Source organism: Ahaetulla prasina, chromosome 1, assembly GCF_028640845.1.
Source record: "Ahaetulla prasina isolate Xishuangbanna chromosome 1, ASM2864084v1, whole genome shotgun sequence".
Classification (NCBI taxonomy): Eukaryota; Metazoa; Chordata; class Lepidosauria; order Squamata; family Colubridae; genus Ahaetulla; species Ahaetulla prasina.
This window is the reverse complement of record NC_080539.1, coordinates 21,242,856-21,266,088: the sequence shown is the minus strand read 5'-3', so window position 1 is coordinate 21,266,088 and position 23,233 is coordinate 21,242,856. Positions and strand designations below refer to the sequence as shown.

Sequence of the window (23,233 nt, the reverse complement as noted above, 5' to 3'; positions counted from 1 at the left end):
ATGGGCAAAAAACCAAGAATAAAATTAAAAATAATGCAGGATACAAGGGAAAGGGGGGGTCTTAAAATGCCTAACTTAAAATTGTATTATGAAGCAGTTGTTTTATCATTAATTACTGATTGGATTAATTTAACTGAGGAAAGAGTTTTGAATATAGAAGGTTATGGTTTGTTATATGGGTGGCATGCCTATTTATTATATGATAAGAAAGTAGATAAAATATTTAAAAATAATATAATTAGAAATGCATTATTGAGGGTCTGGAGGAAATATCAATATAAATTAGATGAAAAGATTCCAATATGGGCAATCCCGAGACACATGATAGAAAATATAAATATATATCAAAAGATGGAGGTAGTTACCTATAAAGAACTTCTTTGTATGGAAAAGGGAATTACAATTAAAATCCAGAGAAAAGATGGGGGAAGAAGGGAAAAATTATACATGGTTCCAATATGGACAATTACAAGCTAGATGGAAATTAGATCAAAAAATAGGTGTTAAGCAAACTGAGGATAATTTGTTAAAACAAATGAGAGATCAAGGCCAACAGCATATTAAGAGGTTGTATAATGTATTAGTAGAAATAGATTCAGAGACTGAATTGGTTAAGGATTGTATGATTAAGTGGGCACAAAATTTTCAGCAACCAATAATGTTGGAAACTTGGGAAAGAATTTGGGTGAGGAATGTTAAATTTACACAAGCGCAAAATATGAGAGAAAATTTTTATAAGATGTTTTATAGATGGCATTTAGACCCCAAAAAGTTGTCATGTATGTATCCTAATGTACAGGCTAAATGTTGGAGATGCGATTGTGAAGATGCCACTTATTACCGTATATGGTGGACTTGTAAAAAAGTTAGAGCATTTTCGATTAAAGCATGGTGGATCATGCAGAATATTTTGAAAAAGAAGATTAAGTTTACTCCGCAGTTCTTTCTACTAGGAATAATTATGGATTGTACAGCTATAGAGACTAAATTGATTTTGAACTTAATAACAGCCGCAAGACTTTTGACTGCTCAATATTGGAAGAAAGAAGAATTACCTACAATTGAAGAATGGACACTCAAAGTATCAAATCTGGCAGAAATGGCAAAAATCTCTGCTTACTTGAAAGACTATACACAAGAAAAATATATTTTAGAATGGAAAATGTGGATTGATTATATTCAAAATAAGTATCAAATAAAAAAATATCGAATAGCATATGAGTAAATTTAGGAAATATTTTGTATTAGATATATTTCTGAAGGAGAGGGGAATTGAGAGTGTGATTAAGTGTGGAGTGACTAGAGATTATAATTTAGGAATTATTTTAGATTATGATTGTTAGTTTTGATACCCTGCATTTTGTTCTGGGAAGTCGGGGTGGGGGTGGGGGTAAGGGGAGGGAATTGGGGGTTGAGGCTAGAGATGGAGTGATGGTTAATGTACAGGGATTATTGAAGATGTATAAATATAATTAATGTAGGGTCGGGTCTGCCCAGTTACCATTTTAGAACGGTGGGGAGGGAGAAAAGAGAGAGTAGGAGGTAGGAAAGAGAAGAGGAAGGAAGAGGGGTAGAAGAGGGAGAAGGAAGCTGTAGGTTAAAAAAAACAAAAAAAACAAAAGAACAAAAATCAGCTTGTGATTAATAGATGTTTTATTGCTATATATAAAGGATGGCATCTTTGGACAAATGCCATAATTGTGAGAAGGATTAATAAACTCTTTTACTTTATTTCTCTTATATTAAAGTTTGAGTTTAATAAAATAAAAAGAAAAATTAATGTATATCCACCGTTAAAACTAATTAACAGAGTTAGGGATAAGAAATTTAACACTTTTAATTAGAACATATAACCTATGGCCCTTCAGATGGTGAATTACAATTTTAAATAGCCCCAGTTAGTCAGCTAAGGATGAGGATTGTGGGTGCTGCACCACAACATTGACACATAAGCCAGACTATGTGCTGCAAGCAGACTTTCAAAGGAAATCTTCTGATTCCAAAGAAGAGGCATGTATTCTCTTCACTGTTAACTTAATTAATTAAATTCAGTGACATCTGGAGAGCCACAGTGTAGGTTAAAAAATTAATTCAAATTATTTTAATTATCATGGGGAAGACATTCTAGAATATAACTCTGAGAAGCACCTTTGTAAGATTAATGAATGATGTATACCTTCACTCTGGGGAGGTAAAAAAGGAAGCAGGTTTATGAAACCCCTGGCCTGAACATTCATATCCAGCAGCCAAAGAAAAGCCTCAATGCTTTCCCCTGGGGATTTATACAGGTGATCCCTTGAATGTTAGAGCGATGTCCAAGAGATTGTTACCCAGCTCTTCCTGTTCTCCTCCAAGACCAAACTCAGCAGTTAATTCTCTGAAGGTGATACATATGCGACGGCTTTTAATATGGTTGCGATAAATGGCATGCTTCCACTGGTAACGAGCAGGTCCACTGAGAACGACGAGTGATCTCTGAGGTAGGTAAATCGCAACCAGGATTTCTCTGAGTGGGACTAACTTTGTGGATGAATGATCAGTGCTTTCTAGTCTTTCTAGAAGACTGCAATCATTAATCCGATACTCCTGAGAAACATCAGGAGAGTTAGACCCGTGCATCTGCTTGTTTTCGTGAAATATTAGGGGAAATAACTGGAGACTGTCCTCGGAGTCGCAGGACATGGAAAGTACGGTATCTGAGAGCAAGTTTAAACTCACCAGCCTTTCTCCCCATAGCCACCAGTCATCCCAATGTGGGTCAATAGCAGATCCCCTCTCAGGATCATAATCTAAATTGCACTGCTCAACAGGAGAAAAACTTTCAAGAACTGGATATTTTCTCATTCGTGCCACAATCTCCTTGCTGAAGCTGGGCAACCCAGAAAATAGCCAGCTTTCAATTTCTGCTTCTTGAAGTTCACTTTGGGGCCGTAGTCCTATTAGAAAAGAACAAAAATCAGCTTGTGATTAATAGATGTTTTATTGCTATATATAAAGGATGGCATCTTTGGACAAATGCCATAATTGTGAGAAGGATTAATAAACTCTGTTTTTACTTTATTTCTCTTATATTAAAGTTTGAGTTTAATAAAATAAAAAGAAAAATTAATGTATATCCACCGTTAAAACTAATTAACAGAGTTAGGGATAAGAAATTTAACACTTTTAATTAAAACATATAACCTATGGCCCTTCAGATGGTGAATTACAATTTTCAATAGCCCCAGTTAGTCAGCTAAGGATGAGGATTGTGGGTGCTGCACCACAACATTGACACATAAGCCAGACTATGTGCTGCAAGCAGACTTTCAAAGGAAATCTTCTGATTCCAAAGAAGAGGCATGTATTCTCTTCACTGTTAACTTAATTAATTAAATTCAGTGACATCTGGAGAGCCACAGTGTAGGTTAAAAAATTAATTCAAATTATTTTAATTATCATGGGGAAGACATTCTAGAACATAACTCTGAGAAGCACCTTTGTAAGATTAATGAATGATGTATACCTTCACTCTGGGGAGGTAAAAAAGGAAGCAGGTTTATAAAACCCCTGGCCTGAACATTAATATCCAGCAGCCAAAGAAAAGCCTCAATGCTTTCCCCTGGGGATTTATACAGGTGATCCCTTGAATGTTAGAGCGATGTCCAAGAGATTGTTACCCAGCTCTTCCTGTTCTCCTCCAAGACCAAACTCAGCAGTTAATTCTCTGAAGGTGATACATATGCGACGGCTTTTAATATGGTTGCGATAAATGGCATGCTTCCACTGGTAGCGAGCAGGTCCACTGAGAACGACGAGTGATCTCTGAGGTAGGTAAATCGCAACCAGAATTTCTCTGAGTGGGACTAACTTTGTGGATGAATGATCAGTGCTTTCTAGTCTTTCTAGAAGACTGCAATCATTAATCCGATACTCCTGAGAAACATCAGGAGAGTTAGACCCGTGCATCTGCTTGTTTTCGTGAAATACTAGGGGAAATAACTGGAGACTGTCCTCGGAGTCGCAGGACATGGAAAGTACGGTATCTGAGAGCAAGTTTAAACTCACCAGCCTTTCTCCCCATAGCCACCAGTCATCCCAATGTGGATCAATAGCAGATCCCCTCTCAGGATCATAATCTAAATTGCACTGCTCAACAGGAGAAAAACTTTCAAGAACTGGATATTTTCTCATTCGTGCCACAATCTCCTTGCTGAAGCTGGGCAACCCAGAAAAATAGCCAGCTTTCAATTTCTGCTTCTTGAAGTTCACTTTGGGGCCGTAGTCCTATTAGAAAAGAACAAAGAATATTTGAGGAGGGTTGAATTAAAAGATGAAAACTGTAAGCACTGAAATCCCCACTTCAGATTGCATCTCTTAAAAAAAATGCAGGCTTAGACTGCTATTTTTAGTCCACCACCTGCAATAACAGGGCAAGAATATTAATTTATATATTCTAGTTGAGATTGACAAACACAGTCAAACAGTGCTGTTTCCCAAACAACAAACTCTTGGCTATAATTTTTATTAAAATTATATTCTGCATATCTAAAACAAATTTTGAAACCAAATCTGTTTAAAATATTTGGTTTCTGCATCACTGCATACACATATCATCTTAAAAGAGGTATCTCCTCCTATAGATGATCTTCAAATCAAAATCTACCATAAATATATAGGCAATCTCAATTTCAATATAAGAATTTATAATTGTTTTGCATCTGACATAAAAAGTGTTGAACGGTCTAAAATGTCAGAATCAATGACTTTTGGCCAATATGGCAGTGTAATCAGTCAAGCATCAACATATTCCAGAAGGGTTTTTATCCTGGTGATTAATTGTGCTTTAACTACTACTGAAATTGCTACCTGAAACATATTTCCTGTTTAACAACTGAAGAATATTTATTGATTGCTTAGTTGGTTGGTACCCCAGAAATTCTTGCCCTCAATTTGCTTTCTTAAGAAACACCATCGACAACCAGGAAAACAAACAAATGCATCTTCAAACAAAACAAACTAGGATTTGTTTCTCATTCAAGGCACAGATAACCAAACTCCAATTATCATACTTTGGACACATTACGTGAAGATTTAATTCTCTGGAGAACTCTATATTGTGAGTGGGGGGAAGGTGGAAGTAGAGGAGTGACCAGGAGCAACTTTGATGGACTGAGTTACAATGGTGATAGGTGGCCTAAAAGAATCACATTCAGGACATATTGTCACAGAAAAAATCTATATGGTTGTGATGAGGTGGGGTTTTTTTGCATTTATATCCCGCCTTTCTCTGAAGACTGGACTGCCATTTGTCAGAAATGGTGTAGGGTCTCCTGCTGGGGGGAGGGGAGGTGAACTAGAAGACCTACAACAGCGGTTCTCAACCTGTGGGTCGCGACCCCATTGGGGGTCGAATGACGATTTGCCAGGGGTCACCTAAAACCATCGGAAATATGGGAAGTATACTTGCGAGTTGAAGAATCGTGCTCCAATGGTTGACTCCACAAGCCAGCTGCAGGCTCTTCAAATTGCTAGCCAAATTCGGCTTCAGGCGCGATAAACTTAATAGGAGAGGAGTCTCCGCTTTAATGCCTCCGTCCTCAAGGCAATCGCAAGCAGTTCAGATCGCTAGCCAATACAGCTTCAGGTGCGATAAATTCAAAACGAAAATAATTTTACGGTTGGGGTCGCCACATCGTGGGGAATTGTATTAAAGGGGTCGCAGCATTATAAAGGTTGAGAACCACTGACCTACAAGGTCCCTTCCAACTCTGTTATTCTGTTCAACCATCTGTTATGCAAATGCAGCCTATGGTGTGTTCATAATTCATTTTCTCATGTAAACTAAGAAAACTGGATTGGATAAATCCTGATAAAATAAACCAAGTACTTATCATGATCAAAATAGAATGAAAGTGGTTGCACCACAAGGTGCTATTAACATTTCTCTGTTGCTTTTAACTTTTTATTTTGAAAAAAAAATCACAGGGAAAGAGAATGGAAGGAAGAACTACAAACAAAATAAAGATATCCAAAGATAAACACTGAAAGATAATCCCATCCCTACCTCCCAAATTAAGGAGGAATTCAAGTTTGAGACAAGACCTGTTTTCTTCGGCCAGATTGTGATGGCTTCCATGTGCTCCGATCCATTAGCTCAACCATTTGATATTCCTCATTTGTGTTTATAAACTCTTCCAGCAAAAAAACTCCTGGAAACTGGAAAGCCCAGCCTTCAAATTCTGATTGATTCTCTCCCACAGCGAAGCCGGTCAGTGGGCAGTAAACAAAGTTTGCACTTTTCTAAAGAAAAAATTGAAATATGAGAGGGGAAACTAGTAACTGAATCCAATCTTCATGTTAGCTATTTGTCAAATGTTCTAGTTTGCAGAAATACAGCCTTCTAATCACTTGCTTAAATGTGCTTTTAGGCAGAATTCCTGTGTGTTATATTAAAGCTAGTCCTTTACTTACAACCAGTCTCTTAATGACCATTCAAAGTTATAACACAGCCCCAAAAGCTACTTATGACCCAGTTTCAAAGTTACATCAGCTGCAGCACCACCACAATCATTTGCCCTTATGGCCAACTCCCAGGGATGCTGCAGCGCTCACCCCCTATCCCACTCCGCTGGGTTCCTGCAGCCATTTATCTACCCAAGCCTCCAGCTTCCTTCCCACCCAGCAACCAAGAGGAGATCAGGCCTCTGGAGTTTGCAACTTTCAGCAAGGAAGGGGAGATTAGGCCGTCTGGAGCTTGCAAGCCTCCCGTTTCTTTCCCACTCAGGGACTTGCAGGACTCAGCCTCTCCGAAGCCCAACAACACCCAATTTACCTTTCTATTTTTTGAAGCTTCAGAGAGAGGCACTCTGCCCTGATTACAGGATTTTATAGACCTAGCCTTTTGACAACGCAGGTGTTAATTCTCAAATACCTGTAATTTTAAGGAGGCTCCATAAACTCCATAAAGAAATGGAGCCTCCTTAAAAAAAATGCAGTCTCCTTAAAAATATGATAACCTCCCCCCCATGCAGTATTGCAAAATTAGAACTTAATGCAAAACAGCAGAGTTTGCCAGGCTTTCTGGGTGGGTGGGAAGACAGCTAAAGGCTTGTAAGCTCTACAGCTGGCTTGGATCTCCCTTGTTTGCTGGATGGGAAGGACGCTGCAGAGACCCTGAGGGGCAGGAAGTGGAGCATGGGTGCCTCAAGGGATGGGGGTAGCTTTGGGAGGTGCAGAGCAGGCAGCCACTATCCCTGAAGCAACCTGTGCAGGTAGTCTTTGACTTACAACAGTTCATTTAGTGACCGTTCAAATGGTACTGAAAAAAGTGACTTATAACTGTTTTTCACATTTACCACCGCTGCAGCATCCCCGTGGTCACGTGATCAAAATTCAGACGCTTGGCAATTGACTCATATTTATCATGGTTGCAGTGTCCCAGGATCATCTGATCCCCTTTTGTGACCTTCTGACAAGCAAAGTCAATGGGGAAGCCAGATTCGCTTAACAACCGTGCTACTAATTTAACAATGGCAGTGATTCACTTAACGATGGTGGCAAGAAAGGTCGTAAAATGGGGCAAATTCACTTAACAAATGTATCACTTAACAATTGGGCTCAATTGTGGTTGTAAGTCAAGGACTACCTGTATTCCACTTAACAACATTAAGTGCATTAATTTAAGAGTTGCATCAGGGAGAGTAGGGGTCGTTAAGTGAGGCAAAATTGTTTACTGGCTAAGGCAATACGTGATAAATAGGCAGGCTCCATCATGGTTGTATCTTGAGGTCTACCTATAATTGGTATTAGATTTTGAAGATGGGGCTTTGGTCATTTGGCTTTATGCCATCGTTTTGTTGAATATATTCTAAATGTTTTAAGATAACCAGTTTCCTATTCTTATAAAATGCACATAAATGTACTGTACAATTAATATTTTATTTTCACAATGTTTTTTTTAGCAGAATTCAAAAGATGATGTTATAATAATGTAATTTATACCCCATGAGTAAAGACGTAATTTTGAGACAATCAAGAATTATGTTCCATTGAATCAAGACTATAGGGAAAAAATAACAAATTAAGAATAATAATAAACAGCACATTTAAAATTAACAGATTATTTAAACTATTGGTTCAGTAATTTAAACTATTGGTTCAGTATTTTAAACAGTGGAATCACAGCCTACAAATATTTTCCAGGGGCAGGACAAAAATAAAGTTATTATCATTAAATATAACAGAACTCCTTGTTCTGTCCTTTATTGTCTGACAAACAATGTACTCGGCAAAAGAGGAGATTTTGTTAGACCTCTGACCTTTGGCAGAATAAGATTTCCAGTAAATGTAAGGCTATTTAAGATATCCCATTGGCACTATCGTGTGCCTCATTAAAAGCTTGTCATTTGTCACAGAAAAGCCTCATTCATATCCTCTGCCAGTTCAAGCAGTCTATACTAAGCTCCCACAATAATATATACTCAAATGCCATTATATTTTTTTACAAGGTTCTTCGTTAGCTTGCAAATCCTTGCACTTAGGTGCCACTTGGATAGAGAGTCTGGTGAGATGACTTGGGTAACATCCTTCAAGATTAAATGTGATTACAAGTAACCCTCATCTTACGATTATAATTAGGACACAGAACTCCTTAATGCAATCATTAAGTGAGTCATCATTTAATCACATCCAATTTTATGGCTTTTTTCTTTTTTTTATAAAAAAGTTTTATTTTTACAATCATATCAAATAATTCATCCAATGTACAATTATATACAATTAGTCGGGCTTGCCCAGTCACCACCCCCCTTTTTAACTCTCTTCCCTCTTCTACCTTCTTCTACCTTCTTTCCAAACCTTCCTCTCCTTCTCTTATCTACATCCTCTCCTCCCTCCACCCTACACTCCTTCTCCCTCTTCTACCCCTCTTCCTTCCTCTTCTCCTCTTTCCTACCTCCTACTCTCTCTTTTCTCCCTCCCCACCGTTCTAAAATGGTAACTGGGCAGACCCGACCCTACATTAATTCTTCAATAATCCCTGTACATTAACCATCACTCCATCTCTACCCTCAAACCCCCCCCAGTTCCCCTCCCCCTTACCCCCCCACCCCGACTTCCCAGAACAAAATGCAGGGTATCAAAACTAACAATCATAATCCAAAATAATTCCTAAATTATAATCTCTAGTCACTCCACACTTAATCACACTCTCAATTCCCCTCTCCTTCAGAAATATATCTAATACAAAATATTTCCTAAATTTACTCATATGCTATTCGATATTTTTTTATCTGATACTTATTTTGAATATAATCAATCCACATTTTCCATTCTAAAATATATTTTTCTTGTGTATAGTCTTTCAAATAAGCAGAGATTTTTGCCATTTCTGCCAGATTTGATACTTTGAGTGTCCATTCTTCAATTGTAGGTAATTCTTCTTTCTTCCAATATTGAGCAATCAAAAGTCTTGCGGCTGTTATTAAGTTCAAAATCAATTTAGTCTCTATAGCTGTACAATCCATAATTATTCCTAGTAGAAAGAACTGGAGTAAACTTAATCTTCTTTTCAAAATATTCTGCATGATCCACCATACTTTAATCCAAAATGCTTTAACTTTTTTACAAGTCCACCATATATGGTAATAAGTGGCATCTTCACAATCGCATCTCCAACATTTAGCCTGTACATTAGAATACATACATGACAACTTTTTGGGGTCTAAATGCCATCTATAAAACATCTTATAAAAATTTTCTCTCATATTTTGCGCTTGTATAAATTTCACATTCCTCACCCAAATTCTTTCCCAAGTTTCCAACATTATCGGTTGCTGAAAATTTTGTGCCCACTTAATCATACAATCCTTAACCAGTTCAGTCTCTGAGTCTATTTCTACTAATACACTATACAACCTCTTAATATGCTGTTGGCCTTGATCTCTCATTTGTTTTAACAAATTATCCTCAGTTTGCTTAACACCTATTTTTTGATCTAGTTTCCATCTAGCTTGTAATTTTATGGCTTTTTTCATTAAGCAAACCATACAGTCATTAAGTGAATCTAGTTTCTCCATTGACTTTGCTTGTCAAAAACTGACTGGGAAGGACACAATGGCAATCATGTGATCCTGGGATGCCGCAGCCATAAACACAAACTGGTTGCCAAATACCTAAATCAGGATTATGTGACCGTGTGAACACTGACAATCATAAGTGTGAGGATCATCATAAGTCACTTTTTTCACCACTTTAAACAGTTGCTAAATAAATGGTTGTAAGTTGAGGGCTACCTGTATTCTGAATGTGGAAAAGACATTAGATTTCTAGCCACAGAGGATCCTAGAGGAAAAGGATTGTGTTGTTTCCTTTTAACTGAGATTCAGGACTAGGCATGGCACAAAAACAGTACCAGTTGCCTTAAGATCTGGATGGAGTGTTATCTATTCTCATTTTACGGGCCTGGCTGATGTTAAAGAACAGAGAGATAAGATGTGCATAACACATATGAGAGTTCCTCCCATATGTGTTATGCACGTCTTATCTCTCTTTCTGTTCTTTAACATCTGCCTGAAGCTTCTAAAATGTAATTTTTCAGTTTGGGATTGGGTATATAACCAGTATGCTAATAAAACTAACCATACCCAGACCTGACTCAGCACTTAAGAGCACTGTAAAGAGTTGGGCTGATCACAAAAAATAGATCAGATAGCAGAATAGATCATCATAAGAGTACCTGGCTCACTCCCATATCCTAAATTTGCTCTGGATGGGGTTGTACTTCCCTTGAAAAAGCAGTTTTGCGATGTGGAGGTCCCGCCTTCTCTCAATAAATCAAATGTTTATTACAGAGACCAGTATAATACCTTGGTCTTTTAATCTTTGAATAGTGGGATGATACTGTGGCCAAGTATCAGACTCTCAAACAACAATCAGAACTTGCTCAATAGTAGTAACTGTGAGAGGGATCTTGGAGTCCTAGTGGACAACCATTTAGATATGAGCCCGCAATGTGCAGCCGCCGCCAAAAAAGCCAACACAGTTCTGGGCTGCATAAACAGAGGGATAGAATCAAGATCACGTGAAGTGTTAATACCACTTTATAATGCCTTGGAATATTGCATTCAGTTTTGGTTGCCACGATGTAAAAAGGATGTTCAGACTCTAGAAAGAGTGCAGAGAAGAGCGACGAAGATGATTAGGGGACTGGAGGCTAAAACATATGAAGAACGGTTGCAGGAACTGGGTATGTCTAGTTTAATGAAAAGAAGGACTAGGGGAGACATGATAGCAGTGTTCCAATATCTCAGGGGTTGCCACAAAGAAGAGGGAGTCAAACTATTCTCCAAAGCACCTGAGGGTAGAACAAGAAGCAATGGGTGGAAACTAATCAAGGAGAGAAGCAACCTAGAACTAAGGTTTTTGCCCTAGCATAAGGAACAGGAGAAAATAGACTATCTGTATCAGAATCCTGCTAAATTCATCATATTGATCCTGGAGCTATGTCATGTGAATATACACATGCACCAGTGGTGGATTTCAAATTTTTTTACTACCAGTTCTGTAGGTGTGACTTGGTGGATGTGGCATGACTTGGTGGGCGTGGTAGGGGAAGGATACTGTAAAATCTCCATTCCCACCTCACTCCGAGGGAATGTTACTGGAAAAATCCCCATTCTCCAGCACGCTGCTTGGAGAATCCAAAGCGTGGGTTAGTCTTTGTCTATTAGCCAGAGATTGAATGTGTATTTCTTTAAATTTTCTTGACCACGCGTCCTCTGCTCGGCTGAGCCTCAGTTTATTCACTCAGTTGAGCTAGAGAGACTGGTATTTCATTTGCTCTGGCAAATAGAGAGATTTCTTAAACCTACAGTTTGGATTCTTCAAATTTCTTCTGTCAGCAGAGCTGACAGACCTTTGTGGATTGAGGAGGTTGCACCAGTTTATTCTGCGATAGATCATTCCCTCCTCTGCTGCTGGCAGTGGGTGAGACGTTCCTGGGGCTCCAGGCTGGCTACCACTGCTCAGGACTTGAAGGGCAACATCTTGGAGCTCTGTCCATTCCAGGACACCTCCGAGTATTCAGAGTATTCAAAGCCACCGGTGCATGAACTAGTTTCTTGGCTTGCTGGCACAACCGCCACTGCCATCATCGAAGCTCCTCCATTCTCTGCAGGAACCTTTGGAGTCAGTGCCCGGTAAGCCCTGGCACACTCCGTGTAATTCCAATTGCTTCACTGCGCTGGGAGTGCCCTTTAGTACTTGCACGCTTTTGGCTCAGCCTTGAAGACCGTGGAGGCGCTGGAATGCGGTTTTCCGCTCTTGCGCCATTTTCTTATCAACGGCCCAACTGTGGAGGCGCTGAGGGACAATTCAATTCTCACGCCAAAATTTTTTGGATCTACCAAGCTGAAGCAGCACAGAGGAATGGTCTATTCTTGCGCCAGAAATTGGGGGCTATTTCAAAGCGGCGATTTGGGGGTAACTTTACTCCTGTGCCTTACAAGCCTGTGTCAGCTTTCTGGAGCACTGGATCATGCACTTCCCTCCTAGTGTCACACTACGCCAGCAAGCAGATGCTTAGGCACTGACTGGACGCTTTGCTGTTTTATGCGCCAAGGCCTGTGGTGGGGTGAGCTGGGGCTGCACTGGGAGCACAACCATACCCTTTAACTCACGCCCCCCCCACTTTTAAAAAAATGTTTTTCTTCCTCTCAGATTGCCTCAACAGCATCCTTCCTCCTACTGCCTCTGGTCATTATAAAGTGATCAGACAGCATTATGGCCAATTCTGATCTCTCCTCCGATATTGAAGAGGCCTATAGCCCCCCCAAGGCCCATAAACATGCAAAGCTGATCTCCAAGGGTGCCAAGAAACGCACCAGACACAATTCAGGCATGCTCAGGCCTCCAGCTTCTCGGACCTCTAAATGGTCATCTGCCGATAAAAGGATGCCAAGAAGTGACACAACACCTTAGAGAGGCAATTTGCCTTGGCTCAACAGAAGGCCCAGACTTCAGGGACTCAGATGACATCTACTTCTGAACCGCCTGTCCCTAACCCTAACAAGGGCCCCCAGACTATGACAGAGGGGTTCCAGAGTTGTTCCGCAGGAGCTGCCGCTCTCCAACGGGCTGACGTTGGGAGTTCTCAAGGAGATTCTGCAGTTTTGCCCACACATACAGGAGTTGAGACTTAAACCCAACCATCTGCTAGATGTTCCACCCCTGAGGTGATCTTTACCCCACCGCTGCAGGGCTCCGCGCTGTGGAAGGGCTACAGCCGGGCTTGTCCTTAGACATTCAGACCCTAGTTATCGGGAAAATATCCAGAATTATGGCAGCTGGAGCTCAACAGGGAGCCCAATTTCTTCCTTGCCGGCCGTTCCTCAATCGCATGTCCCAGCATATGTGGATCCTGATCCAGATTACTCGTGCCAGCAGGATTCCATCCATAGCGAGGATTCCTTGTTAGATGATGATGACCACAGATACATACAGTTTTGCTACGACAAAGGGATGTTACCAGATAGACCGGCAGTTACGGGTCTCTTCCGCCCCTCTATCTTTAAGTCCTTACTTCATAAAGCCAAAGTAACAACTAATATTGGTGTATCAGACGACCAGTCTGACCAACAAGGGGCATCTCATCTGCATGACGAACTGCTAACAGTTCCTAAAGCTGAGCAGGAGTTTCATTCCTTGCCTATAACTTTTCACTGAAGTGGTTCAATGACCATGGAACCAATCCGGTTCCCTAGCTGCACCAAATGGTCATGACAAAAAACTTTACTGTTCAGCTCCAAATCTTCAGGATTTGCTTCAGTTACCATCTGTAGATGCCCCAGTGGCTAGCTTGACTTTCTCCACTGTCCTCTCCAATGATATAGTGGAAGGATTGCGGATGGAGGAAAGGAAGGCAGAACTTGCCTTTCAAAAAACCCACCAAGCGGCCGCTTGGGCCATTAAAGCTACTACATCAGAGTCCTTTAATCGGTCACTGTTAATATGGCTGTGTCAACTACAGGAACGACTTCCACCTGATGACACCAGGCTCAAATCCCTCAAGTCGATCTTGGGTTGCATATGGGAGTGGGATTTTATGACTTCAGTAGACCTCAAGGAGGCCCACCTTCATGTCCCAATTTGAATATCTCATCGAAGGTTCTTGCGCTTCACGTATGCTAATCGGCATTTTCAATATCGGGCCATGCTATTGGCCTGTCATCGGCCCCCAGGACCTTCACAAAATTATTAACAATGGTGGCCGCCTCTCTCAGGCAGATACCCGTCAGAGTACTTTGCTACTTGGACGACATCCTAATTCTGTCGTCCTCGCAGATACAAGTTACGAAGGACCTGATTACAGTGCGTCAAACCTTACAGCAACACGTGTTTTCCTTGAACCTGGAGAAAAGCCATTTGCTGCCTACCACTCGCATTCTCCATCTGGGAGTAGTGATAGATTCCTCAGAGGTCAAGTCTTCCTATCTCCGGATTGACATCTCAGCATCAGGAACCTAGTAACACAGATTCTTTCCCTCAGGTCAGTTCCTCTGATTCTCCTGTCTCAGTTACTCGGGAAAATGATCTCGTGCACTGTAATCGTCCCTTGGGCAGGGCTCCATGCCCAACTATTACAGTGATACCTCCTACTGTACCAGAAATCATGCCACAGCAACTCCAGGGCCAAGGTACAGCTCCCGCGACGGTTCGCCTGTCTTTCTGCTGGTGGATCTCCACGGCCATAGAGAAGGAGTGCATTTTACAAGAGCCCCAGTGCATCACTGTTACAACAGTTGCAAGCCTGTTTGACTGGGGCGCTCATCTTCTCTCCAGGGTAGCCCAACGTTGGTCTCTGGCAGACCAGAACGATATCAACTGGTTGGAGTTGCGGGCAGTCCACCTTGCCCTACGCCACTTCCAGTCCGCTGTGGCAGGCCACCATGTGGTAGTCTTAACAGACAATGTAACCACAAAAGCGCATGTGAATTGCAAAGGGGGCACTCGGTCCAAACTGCTCATGGACAAGTCAGCGAAGATGCTATCCTGGGTGGAAAGACACATGATCTCCATCAAGGTAGAGCACATCTCCAGATCAACCAATATCCAGGCAGATTGGTTGAGCAGGACTCAGATAGATCAGTTGGAGTGGCGTCTCCATCCTTCTCTCTTCCGCAAGTTGTCACAGAGGATCGGACATCAAATTCTCGATCTTTTTGCGCACCCGAAGAATACTCAACTACCACGTTTCTTTGCCTGGTTCCCATGTCCAGGGTCGAAGGGCTGCTCTACACCTTCCCACCTCTTCCAATCATTCTGAGAGTGATTTGCAAGATGTTAGCAGAAAGAGCGGACGTCCTGCTAGTCGCTCATTGGCCGCCGTGAACCTGGTACGCGGATCTAGTAAGCCTGTCTGTATCCGGTCCCTGAAGGATTCCCCGGGACAGGATCTCTCTCAGCCAGGGGGTCATTCTGCATCCGGAGCCTCAGTGGCTCCAGTTGACCATCTGGCACTTGAGAGGATCTTCCTGAGGAAGGACAATCTCTCGGGGAGGGTGATAAACACTATACAGGCTTCCAGACATACATCAATGAACCAGATTTACAACGCCACCTGGAGATTGTTCTGTTTGTGGTGTTCTAGGGTGCACATCGACCCGACTTTGGCATCGGTGCCTGAGATTCTTGAATTTTTACAAGACGGTTTAGACAAAGGTCTTGCTCCAAACACATTTCACAGGCAGGTTGCGGCCTTGCACACTATCCTGTCTGGTGACGACAATCGTCCTCTTACACAGCACTCGAGGATTCAGAGTTTTCTTAAAGGGGTAGCCAACCTCCGACCCCCAGTTGTCCATCGGTCTCCAACATGGGACCTTTCCTTGGTTCTTCAGGCACTCATGTTTTCTCCCTTTGAACCATCGGGTTCCATCAACCTTAGGCTCCTGACTCTTAAAGTTGCCTTCCTGGTGGCGATAACCTCTGTAAGACGAGTTTCAGAGATAGCTGGCCTTTCTGTTAGGGAAGATCTCTGTATCTTCCATTCGAACAGAGTGGTCCTGCAGATGGATCCCTCTTTTCTGCCCAAGGTAAACTACTTCTCTCATCACACCCAGGAACTGGTGCTACCAGATTTCTGCCCAGATCTGAGGCATCATTTGGAAGAACAATGGCATACCTTGGACGTTAGGAGGGCCCTCTGCAGGTACATTAAACAGACAACGCCTTTCTGTAGATCAGAGGCCTTATTTGTTTTTTTCCTTCTGGCATCAATGGGCAGGAAAGTTTCTTCTTCTACCATCGGTTGCTTGCTAAAGGCATATGCACTCAAGAAGAAACTATTACTGGGAAAAATTTTGGCCCACTCGACGAGAAGTGCATTTACCACCGTGGCTTGGGCCACCCAAGCTTCTGTTTGCTTGGGCAGCCACCTGGACTTCTTTAACACCATTTATATGCCATTATAAGGTTAACCCCTTTGCCTCAGCTGAAGCATCCTTCGGACAGCCTGTACTGCAAACGGTCCACTCTACTTCGGCCACCTGGGAGCAGTCAGCCTCCCACCCTTCATAGTACTAGCTTGGGTATATCCCACGCTTTGGATTCTTCAAGCAGCGTGCTGGAGAACGGATGTTGTCTTACGTGAACGTCCGTTCTATTTGCGCTGCTGGAGAATCCAACCCATACTGTTAGGCTTCCGCTTTTCGGGCCCGGATGGCTCTTTTTAGACGCTCTCTTCATCTACGCCTTTGTGAACAAACTGAGGCTCAGCTGAGCAGAGGAGGCGTGGTCAAGAAAATTTAAAGAAATACACACTCAGTCTCTGGCTATTAGACGAAGAATAACCCACACTTTGGATTCTCCAGCAGTGTGCATAGAAGGGACGTCAGATAAGACAACGTCTGTTTCTTCTCGATCATCTGGGAATTGGGAGGCAGAGAATAGATGGGGGTGGGGCCAGTCAGAATTTTTACTAACGGTTCTCCGAACTACTCAAAATTTCCGCTACCGGTTCTCTAGAACTGATCAGAACCTGCTGAAACCCACCTCTGACATACACACAGGGTTTGTTTTGCTGGTGGTAGTGGTTTTTGTAAGATGAAGCAAATTCATGTCAACCTTTCTTGAAGTTTATTAATGAAAATATTCTTTTCCATGAATTGTCCAAAATGCTTAACTACTTCAATACTATTTTAGTTATGTTCCCAATTATTGCAGATGATCCATAACTGAAATAACTTGATCACATTTTAAAGCTTTCTGGATTTGAACACATATAATTATAGTCTAGATAAAAATCATCGAAAGAAATGACTTGGCAACTTTTTGTGTTTCCTAACCTTATGTAAATGTCTTTTTGTTATCAAAACAAATGCCTAAGAAGTTTGAGCATCTGGACTGAGTTCACACAATCTGCCAAAACATAAAAAAAGACTATGGCAATCCATCCCTTGATGGCTAGGATCATAGGTAACATTTGGGGGGGAAACGGAAGGGAGAAAAAGAATGGGTAAGGCAATATTGGAAAATACATTCATCTATATTGGACAGACTTTTCTGGATGTTAACTGGAGTCTGGGAAGTTTCTTTGGAAGATTTCCATCTCTCCTCCATTGCTCAAAATTTGCCTGCTTGTAATGGCCACATCCCCTTTTGAGCTTTCCTAATGTAAAAGTAAAATGGATTTTCTAAAAGATACGTTTAAAAATACAACGGCAACCTGAAGAGGGAACCTTCTACCCGCTGTAGCAAACGTGGCTTCGGATTCTTCCTCTCTTTCTTTGAGAGACGAGCACTCTGGACATCCTCAGAGGCGCTCTTACGCCGAAGCTGGGGCGACGACCACCCCTTCCTTCAAGCCTTCCCCCCTCCCACCCTCCAATTCCCACCCTCTTCTCCACTCCCTTCTCTGAGGCCGTGTGGGTTACCTGCGGGGGCGGGGCGGCCTCGCAAAGCAGGCAAGAGCGGATCCCCTTGCACCCGCAACCCCTGGGCTCTCCGGAGCCGCCTCTATCTCCTCCTGCTGCTGCTCCTCCTCCTCCTCGCCTTTTAGCAGCCTCCATCCTATCCGACCCCGGTAGCTTTTGCCGCCGTCGGGCCCCCCCTCCGCGCTTCCGGTTCGCCGAGCCCCGGCGGTGGCAGCAGAAGCAGCACCAGAAGGTTCTCGCGCCCGCCTGAGGTAAGGTTCAGGCCGAGCACGACGAGAGATGGGCTGGCGCGGAGCCCGGGGGCGTGGGGACAAGGGCCGGCAGCCGACGGGGCGTTAAGCGAGCGCGCGCCCGGCGGGAAATATTGAGGCGAGCCGCCACCCTCTTCGGACTTTTCTCCTCAAGGCCCTACCGGCCGCCTTGACTCTGGAGGAGCGACGTTGTGGCGGGAAACTCGTCTTCCCAGCAGCGCTTTGCGCGGCTTATCTGTAAGAAAGGCATCCTCGCCTCCTGCCGGGGCGTGATGGGAATTGTGGTCTCGAGGCCGGTCGAGCGTTTAAAGATGCCGCCGCTCCTGCCTTTACCCTCCCCTCTCCAGTTTTCCTCATCGCCGCCACACGGCGCCTCTTTCTCTCCGGCCTCGGGTTTTTTTTTTTTGGTTTTTTTTTATAAAATCTGCCCCTTCGTAGCGATGTGATGTGTAATTTTGTTTACATGTTGGTAGATATCGGTCTGTCTGAGGAGAGAGGGTTTTTTTTCTGTTTATTGTTCAGTACGAGGTTTAGGAAGACGAGGCGGCAACCAGACACTCAAAGCCTGCTCATCTTCCTTTTGAAACAATAAAACCCCCCCTTTTTTTAAAAAAAAAAGACACATGCAGTTTTCCCCTCTTCCATCTCAATTCAGACTGAGGTTTTTGCCTCAGAGATAAGACTCCGGGTCGATTTTTTTCCCCTTTTCGGCGTCGCCCTGCTGTTCCCCATTTCAGGCATATCATTGTAGTTGAAAACTGCTCTTAAAAAATAAGCCGCCTTCAAGATTCTTAGCCATGTTCTATTTTTCCCCATACCTTTGAAACTGCCTATGCTCTGATTTAGTTCGTTTCAGTAATAATACACACAAAGAAAGCACTTTTTATGGGGAACAGGGTAGTCAAAGGTGCTCATCATTTGACACAAGTCAGCTACTATAAATGACTTGGAAATCAAAATACCCAGTTATGATAATAATGCTTCCCAAAGCTGGAAAAGCTCCCTCATTTTAACCTAAATTCTATTCATTCCCTATCTTTGGATGCTTTTCTGGTATGTCCAAAACTGCTATCCAGATTTGTAAGAATGTTAGAGCTGAGATTAATTTTTTTAAAGGCCCATAATATAGGGATAGTGCTGTATAATATATGCATATATAAATTATGTTTTTTCAGCCATGAATTTCTGAAAATCTATATAAGATAATGTAAAGGGGGGTAAGCAAAATTAAAATCAAAGAGGTGGGAGGGACTGTTAAGACGATTAACATCAAATCCTTGTTCAGTTTAGGAATTTGAATTAAAATATTCCTGAACTATGGACCTTCAGTCTCTTTCTGTAAACATTGAGTCAGTGGAAACCTACCATTTTTTGGGATAAATATTTTTACTATCAAACTCTCTTACATTAAGTTTTTCCTGACATTTAAAGATTCTTACTCCATGTTTTTGCACTATGAAGTGATTTAAGTTCTGACCAACTGTTGATCAACCATCTATTTCTGCATAATTGCTATCAGATCCCCTTCCAGTTGTTTACTGTTGGGAATAAACATTCAGTACAAATTTCCCTCAGATATAAAACTAAAGTTTTAGTCCTTTGATCCTTCTTGTTGTGTTTCTATTTGTTTCTGTGAATCTTCTTAAAATATAGTATCTGCAACTGGATACTGTACATGAAGTAGAGTCTGAGGAAGGCAGAATATAGTTGCTTTGGTAACTACTGCTTCTGTTGCTGCATTCTGAATTGCATTTCCCTTTGCAGCTGTATCATATGTAGTTTACAATTAACATTCCCAAATCATTTTCATATGTTCTAGTATGAAGTCAAGAGATCATGTATGTGTGTATTTTATTTCTTTTTTGTAAGTGAAGAACTTTGAATTCATCTTTATTAACTTTCATTCTAGTTTCAGCCCACTTTTATAGCCTATTATTCATTTTGAATTATGCTACTTCTGTAATATTAGTTCTCTCACTCAGTTTTGTGTTAGTTATTGTATATATATGTAGGTCTTTGGTTATTCGGGTTTTATCCCGCGTAAAATTGGAAGTGTCTTGGCGACGTTTCGACGAAGTCTCATTCATCATCTTCAGGCTTCAGCTTCGTGCTTCTGGGAGCTATGTGTGATTGCAGCTGTTTCTTCCTTTTTAACTGCTAGTGGGGGTTTGAACTGATTGGGAAGGAGCTTGGCTGTGCTCTGATTGGATGGGGGTTTTTTTGTGCTCTGATTGGCTGGAGGTGTGTCCTGTTTGGGTGGGGGCTTGGTTGTGCTCAGATTAGTCTGAGTTGCAGGGGGATTTGAGCTGGTGAGCTGCACTGCTGCTGTTTGGCTTCGTGGTCGTGGTCGTGCTACATCTTCATAATGGGTGTCAGTCTGCTGCATGTATGGATTGGAGGGGTTTGAAATGGCTAATGTTGCAGCTGCGGTCTGGCTTCTGGTCCTTGGTCGTGCTTCCTGATCAGTGTGGGTTTGGGTCTGCTTTCTGGGTGGATGTGTGGTGGTGACATCCTGTGTGGACTTCGTGAGTGTGGGTCTGGTGTCATTCCTCGTGTTAGGGACTCGTTTGTCAATAAGGGCAGGTTTCCAAATGGCTGGTAGGCAGGAGGTATCACACGTAAAAAACTCATTCCAGTTCATAGATATCATAAAGAAACAAAACTTACAGCCCAGCGACCTACTCATGAGCTTTGATGTCATATCCCTCTTCACCCAAGTGCCAATCAAAGAAGCCTTGATAGCTATCCAAAACAAATATAACCCCCCCAAGCACATCCTAGATCTTACCAACCATTACCTATCCAACACATACTTCATCTATAACGGACAAAAATACAAACAAATAGAAGGAGCACCCATGGGATCACCCCTCTCACCTGTCATTGCCAACCTCTACATGGAACACTTTGAAACCCAAGCACTAGAAAAATCTGATCACAAACCCAAACTCTGGCTCAGATACGTAGACGACACCTTCATAATCTGGCCACACGGGAAAGAAAAACTTGACAACTTCCTCACACACCTCAATAGCCTACACCCCAAAATACAGTTCACCATGGAAACAGAAGTTAACAACCAACTTCCCTTCCTAGATGTCTTAGTCTACAAGAAACCCAATGGCTCCCTAGGACACACCATCTACCGGAAGAAAACACACACAAATCGCTATCTGCACGCACTCTCACACCACCACCCAGCACAGATCAACTCCGTAGCCAAGACACTCATCTCTAGAACAAAACGCTTAGCTGACGAACAACACCTAAAAACCGAACTGCACACTCTCACAAACGTACTAACATCCAATGGATTCCAGAGAAATAAGATTACCAAACTAATCCAAAAAGATCCCCCCACTAAAATCCAAGACAGAGAACAAGAAAACGGCACAGCCCTCCTCCCATATATAAAAGGCACCACAGACAGAATCAGCAAGATCCTCCACAAACATAACATCAAGACAGCATTCTGCACAAACCAAAAAATATCCACCATCCTAAGAAACCCCAAAGACAAAATTGAGTTAGAAAATCAAGGAGTATATGAAATCCCATGCACCGCCTGCCCCACCACATACATCGGACAAACCAACAGAAGAATAAGTGCAGGCATTGAAGAACACAAGAACTCAGTCAAAAAAGAGGAACCAACTTCTTCCCTGGTCCAACACCTTAAAGCCACAGGACACGATATTGACTTTAAAAGACCAGAACTATCGCCAAAACTGAACACTTTAACAACAGAATAATCAGAGAAGCCATCGAGATAGAAAACGCCACACAGCATGAACAAACGAGATGATACCTCCGCCTACCAGCCATTTGGAAACCGCCCTTATTGACAAACGAGTCCCTAACACGAGGAATGACACTAGACCCACACTCACGAGGTCCATACAGGATGTCACCATCATACAACCACCCAGAAAGCAGACCCAAACCCACACTGATCAGGAAGCACGACCAAGGACCAGAAGCCAGACCGCAGCTGCAACATTAGCCATTTCAAACCCCTCCAATCCATACATGCAGCAGACTGACACCCATTATGAAGATGTAGCACGACCACGAACACGAAGCCAAACAACAGCAATGCAGCTCACCAGCTCAAATCCCCCTGCAACTCAGACTAATCTGAGCACAACTAAGCCCCCACCCAAACAGGACACACCTCCAGCCAATCAGAGCACACAAAAAAACCAAACCATCCAATCAGAGCACAGCCAAGCTCCCACCCAATCAGTTCAAACCCCCACTAGTAGTTAAAAAGGAAGAAACAGCTGCAATCACACATTGTTCCCAGAAGCACGAAGCTGAAGCCTGAAGATGACGAATGAGAGTTTGTCGAAATGAAATGAAGATGATGATGAATTCGTCATCTTCAGGCTTCAACCGTGCTTCTAGGAGCAATGTGTGATTGCAGCTGTTCCTGAGTTCCTTTACAAACACCATGAAAACCTCAGAAAACAAATATATATATATATATATATATATATATATATATATATATATATATATATATATATATATATATATATATATATATATATATATATATATATAGGTCTTTGGTTATTCGGGTTTTGTCCCATGTAAAATTAAAAGTGTCTTGGCGGCGTTTACGAAGTCTCATTTGAGCACGAAGCTGAAGCCTGAAGATGACGAATGAGACTTTGTCGAACGTCGCCAAGACACTTCCAATTTTACGGAGAAAACCCGAATAACCAAAGACCTACATACAAACACCATGAAAACCTCAGAAAACAAATATATATATATATATATATATATATATATATATATATATATACTCGAGTATAAGCCGATCCGAGTATAAGCCGAGGTCCCCAATTTTACCCCAAAAACTGGGGTAAACTGGGGACTCAGTATAAGCAGGTGGAAATGAGGCACCTACGGTTGGGGAAAGCCTCCTCCCATATATAAAAGGCACCACAGACAGAATCAGCAAGATCCTCCACAAACATAACATCAAGACAGCATTCTGCACAAACCAAAAATATCCACCATCCTAAGAAACCCCAAAGACAAAATTGAGTTAGAAAATCA

The 23,233-nt window shown here is 42.1% G+C and overlaps 2 protein-coding genes and 1 pseudogene across 3 annotated transcripts in view; 1 reads left to right on the top strand and 2 right to left on the bottom strand.

Annotated features, from left to right (window-relative positions):
* Positions 1-1,400: 1,400 nt before the first annotated feature.
* Positions 1,401-3,022, bottom strand: LOC131188706 (alpha-ketoglutarate-dependent dioxygenase alkB homolog 4-like; annotated as a pseudogene).
* On the bottom strand, positions 2,988-20,188 carry LOC131188799 (alpha-ketoglutarate-dependent dioxygenase alkB homolog 4-like). The gene is made up of 3 exons (XM_058164361.1): positions 17,913-20,188; positions 6,085-6,282; positions 2,988-4,266 (listed from the first exon to the last, which is right to left on the bottom strand). Exons 1-3 carry the CDS (start codon positions 18,045-18,047, stop codon positions 3,610-3,612), a joined length of 990 nt encoding a protein of 329 aa, XP_058020344.1. The 5' UTR covers positions 18,048-20,188; the 3' UTR covers positions 2,988-3,609.
* Positions 18,024-23,233, top strand: part of LRWD1 (leucine rich repeats and WD repeat domain containing 1) — a 53,217-nt gene continuing 48,007 nt past the window's right edge. Inside the window, exon 1 of one of the 2 annotated variants that reach the window (XM_058164358.1) lies at positions 18,024-18,163. The gene's annotated coding sequence lies outside the window, so the exon portion shown is untranslated. The remainder of the gene's footprint in view (positions 18,164-23,233) is intronic. The other variant, XM_058164359.1, reaches the window with a different exon arrangement.

What these genes read in the sequence shown, in the direction of transcription:
- LOC131188799 (XM_058164361.1), bottom strand. Translation starts at nt 18,047, where the DNA reads ATGGAGGCTGCTAAAAGGCGAGGAGGAGGAGGAGCAGCAGCAGGAGGA. An exon ending in AGGCCGCCCCGCCCCCGCAG is followed by an intron (nt 6,283 to 17,912) that starts GTAACCCACACG and finishes TTTTTTCTTTAG; the next exon opens with AAAAGTGCAAACTTTGTTTA. An exon ending in AATCTGGCCGAAGAAAACAG is followed by an intron (nt 4,267 to 6,084) that starts GTCTTGTCTCAA and finishes CTTTTCTAATAG; the next exon opens with GACTACGGCCCCAAAGTGAA.